This window comes from Sphaeroforma arctica (genome assembly GCF_001186125.1).
Source record: "Sphaeroforma arctica JP610 unplaced genomic scaffold supercont1.2858, whole genome shotgun sequence".
Lineage (NCBI taxonomy): Eukaryota > Ichthyosporea > Ichthyophonida > Sphaeroforma > Sphaeroforma arctica.
Genome location: NW_014037700.1, coordinates 455 through 4,686, shown reverse-complemented (window position 1 = coordinate 4,686; position 4,232 = coordinate 455). Strand labels below are relative to the sequence as shown.

Below are 4,232 nucleotides of genomic sequence, written 5' to 3'. Positions count from 1 at the left end.
GTGTGTGTGTGAGTGTGTGTGTATGTATGTATGTGTGTGTGTGTATGTGTGTGTATTATATATGTAAATATATATATATATATATATCAAAGGTGTGAGAAGAGAGAAGAGAGGGGGGAGGAGCGGGGAAATGTCAGATTAGGTGGAATCGACAATACTCGTTTGCAGCAGGGGGTAGTTAACTAATAAAAATAGTATCAAAATACGCTGATAAATCCGACAAAAGATCACTATTTACCGACGCCTGAAACCGAGCTTAGCTCACTTCGCCCTCTTGTTGACAGGGAGTATCCTACAGCTTTATTATGTTTATTGGGGTTTTACATAGCCTACAAAAAAAAACGAGCTAAATATGATTTTTGATTTTTAGGACAGACCACTCGACACGAAAACGGTAAACATAACGTATATAATATCGTATTGTAAACGTTTGAACGTGCATCGTTTTGAAGTCAGGGGCCCAGCCGCTCAAACCCAGCCCCCAGGGCAGCCGGGCAGGGGCCACTATGCCGGTTTGGCGGCCGGAGTAAATACTATATTTTTTTTTAAACTCTAGAGAGTGAGGGTCTGTGTGTGCAATGTGTATTTTAAAAAAAACAAAATTACTAAACATGTAGTAAATAGAGTGCGGCCAGAAAGAATGCAGGAATGTTTTTCTCAAAAATATTTAAAAGCCGTACTTACTTCAGATTCGTGGTCTGTACCAAATTTGGAACCGTCTCGCTATATAATTGGTCCGATTTGTTAAAACAAGCCTACAAAATAGGATTAAATCAAGAAACCTCATCGAAATCCATACACATAACTCGTATAGCACCCCAGGAAGATTCCTTGACCAATGGAACCAACAGATTGTTCCAAGATAAAATACACGCTTCAATAACTCAACATTTAAGTCCTAAATCCCAGATAACGACCACAATAGCAATATCATCATTGAATTTGGGTTCAATTGGACCTTGCGTATTGTATCTATAAATACCATATGCGGGGCTGCCAAGAGACATCACTATCTATAATAATAAAAACGATAAGAGTCCCCCAGGGGCCCCAGGCTCAGCCTCCCAGGGCCCCGCCCCCACGTCCCACGATATATATTCCCAACAACCAACAAGAGGCGAATAAAAAAAAAATCAACGAAAGAAGTGATCCAATTGTACAATTCCTGAAATAGGCATAGCAATCTGTCTTTTAAAAAAAAATAACTGAATATAACACTTGCTATCTGATTAGTTCTTGTACTAATTGTGTGTTTTGTTTTAAATCTATCGTTATCGAGTCAAGGCTAATCACTATAATTGGGAATAATGAAAATAGTTTACTACATTCATATCGTTGTTTATCATATGTTCCGTATTAAATTACTCTGGGGAATTTAACCTTATCGAAAGTATTAAAGAAAAAGTTGGAAAAAACAAAACAGGGCACAGGGCACACAGGGGAGGACAACTGCGCCCCTCTATTTAAATACTTACTCCCCTGTGAGAGAGATAACAATTTTGATATTTATGGTTAAAAATTAGTAATAAAACTATTAGGAATTAGGGCTATTATCCCGTGACCGGTTCTGATAGTTGCGGTCCGAAAGCCCAAACTTCGGGTCCGAAAACGGATGAAAAAACAGTGCGCAGCATTCGCAGTGGGTCGCTCCGTTTAGTAAACACTATCAAAGGTGTGAGAAGACTAGCTTGCCCCGCAGACAACCACATAGTAGGTGTGTGCAGTATGGTTTGGTTGTGGGTCTGGTAGTGTGAATCGTCTCACGGTTGTTATGCTAGTGTCTGTGCCATGCGCTATGTAGCGAGCTATCAACACCGTTTCATAGTCTGGATAGCTTCTTCTGCTATCAAGCGTGTTGCGCCTGTATGCTTATCTGCTGGTTTTTTGCCCTTATGACTGCATGTTGCCTGCGTTTGTGCGGATCGTGTGTGCAGAAAGTGTGCGCAATGCGAGTCTATTACGTGTACATGGGTCTAGATATGCATGATAGTTTAGTTCTAAAGTGCTCTTTGTATACCCAAAGGGTGTACCTTTTGTGAAAGTTTACGTTGTTCAAGTTTGCATCCATAGGCGTTTAGTGCGTGTTCGTGCAGCTTGCTTTTATTTAACATTACAAGTTTGCAAAACTATACATAATGACGCTCTTAAAACCGCGATCAAGTAAAACCCTCCCGAAGAAACTAGCAGAGTTTGCTTAGTTATGACAGAGCCTGCTTGATATTTGTTTCTATGTACCTCGACTACGTCGTTGTACACATCGAACCCCAAACTAATTCCAATTGCTGGCTGGTTGTTGTTTTCATATCAGATTCCCTTTCATAGCCTCTGGAAGAAAGCAAATAATAAAACATGTCAAGCATTCAGCACACGCAAGACCAAGTCGACGAGGTCGTCGACATCATGAAGGACAATGTCAACAAAGTACTCGAGCGTGACCAAAAGCTCACTGAGATTGAGGACCGATCAGGTATAAAATATATCAAACGAAGTACAGCAAATGAATCACGCCAATTGTTTACTTAAATGCATTATATCAATTAATCGCAACAGTGAATTGCACTTTTTAATTCGTGCTCAGTAGATATTTACTGCTATCAATGCTATAGACGTCAGTCGGTGAATCTATCGCTGTAGGCAGTATTGAATACCGGGAAACAGTGCATAGCTGTGTACATGTGCATAGATGGAAAGCCTCCTAGTGTAGTCGTGTTTAACCTCACGTATAGCTTCTCATTCTTGGAATTGTCATCGACATATTGAATGTATTGGGAGTGCTTCGCCTGGACTATCTAACCTGAACCAACCCACATACAAATTGCCTTACAAGGTGGATTTTCTTCACTAACACGTATACTATACCGTATCAAACTCTCACACAGACGCATTAAAAGATGGAGCCTCCAGGTTCCAGAAGACCTCAGGACAGGTGAAGAGCAAGATGTGGTGGAAGAACCTCAAATGGACTCTATTGATCATCGCGCTAATCGTCATTGTTATTATCGTCATTCTTTGTAAGTCTACGCATGTTCGAAGTGGATTATATATGCATATTTGTACACACGCACATATAGTCACAAATACACTTTTATATATATATATATAGGCATGAATATATGTAGGCGTGGGTGACTTTTCTGTGTATCTCGCTTCTATGTCATGGGTGTTTTCGTGGTCAGTAGTGGTTCACCATATGATCGATTTGAGTACAAAAAAATAACTCTCGTTTACAATTTTTTGATTTCTCATTCTACACTTTGCATGTTTGCGTATGTGTCTAAGTTCGCAACGAAACCTGTACACGTGGCTTGTCATCTACTATCGAATGTTGACAGTTTGCTGTATCCACCGCAGTTTGTGGAGTGACTGGTGTGTCATCTATCGCGTGTTGACAGTTTGTTGTATCCACCGCAGTTTGTGGAGTGATTGATTGTGTGGTAGTGCACCGTATAACTTGTACTGTTTGGATATAGAAGGGCTATGATTACATTTTATTCTAGGACTAGAGTTTCTGAATCAAATTGTGACGCTAAAAAAGTATGAGCTGTTCTGGTCCCCATGTTGTGCATCATTTGGGGTGTGTGCTGATATTGTGCTTGATTTGAAGTGTGTGTTGTTTGCATGCACATGCGCTTGTGTGCAATTTCCTATCGTACATCGAGTAGTAAAGCAATGTTGGAACTCATTTGCCTTCGTTATTTATTTTGAACTGCAGTGATCACCAAGCCATGGGAGTAAACACCTGACCACCCGGAATATATAGAAGGCTGAAACGAAGCTGCGCAATACCTATTAAACCGTTTCGGACCAAACGACGTGTGATTTATCCAATTAAAACGTATCCTACACATGTTACACTTGCTTTGTCATAAGTAGCTTATCTGATATGCTTTGGGTGGGAAGACATGCTTCACTGTATATCTACGCTGGTCCGATTCTTGAAGTTGCTCCCCTTTGTGTGCCTGTAAAACGCTGTGCTAGCTCAGAATACTGCACTTATTATGTATTTGTAGTTTTTCTGATTTTGACTGAGGGTTTAAGTGTAGGTTTGATTATAGGACAGGTTTATATAGGCACCCAACTTTAAGGTGCTAAAACATATCAGTACCATCAATTTTTATGGTACTGGTTTGTACTCAATATTATATTATTGTGTATATACTTTATGGTACTAGTTTGTACTGAATATTTTACTATTGTTTGTATGTAACAATATGTAAAGTATAGTATATATA

The 4,232-nt window shown here is 39.7% G+C and overlaps 1 protein-coding gene across 1 annotated transcript; it reads left to right on the top strand.

Moving 5' to 3' along the window:
- The first annotated feature begins 2,299 nt into the window (after positions 1–2,299).
- On the top strand, positions 2,300–3,849 carry SARC_13059 (hypothetical protein). Its single transcript, XM_014292819.1, has 3 exons — positions 2,300–2,467; positions 2,880–3,011; positions 3,713–3,849. Exons 1-3 carry the CDS (start codon positions 2,350–2,352, stop codon positions 3,733–3,735), a joined length of 273 nt encoding a protein of 90 aa, XP_014148294.1. The 5' UTR covers positions 2,300–2,349; the 3' UTR covers positions 3,736–3,849.
- Positions 3,850–4,232: the final 383 nt, after the last annotated feature.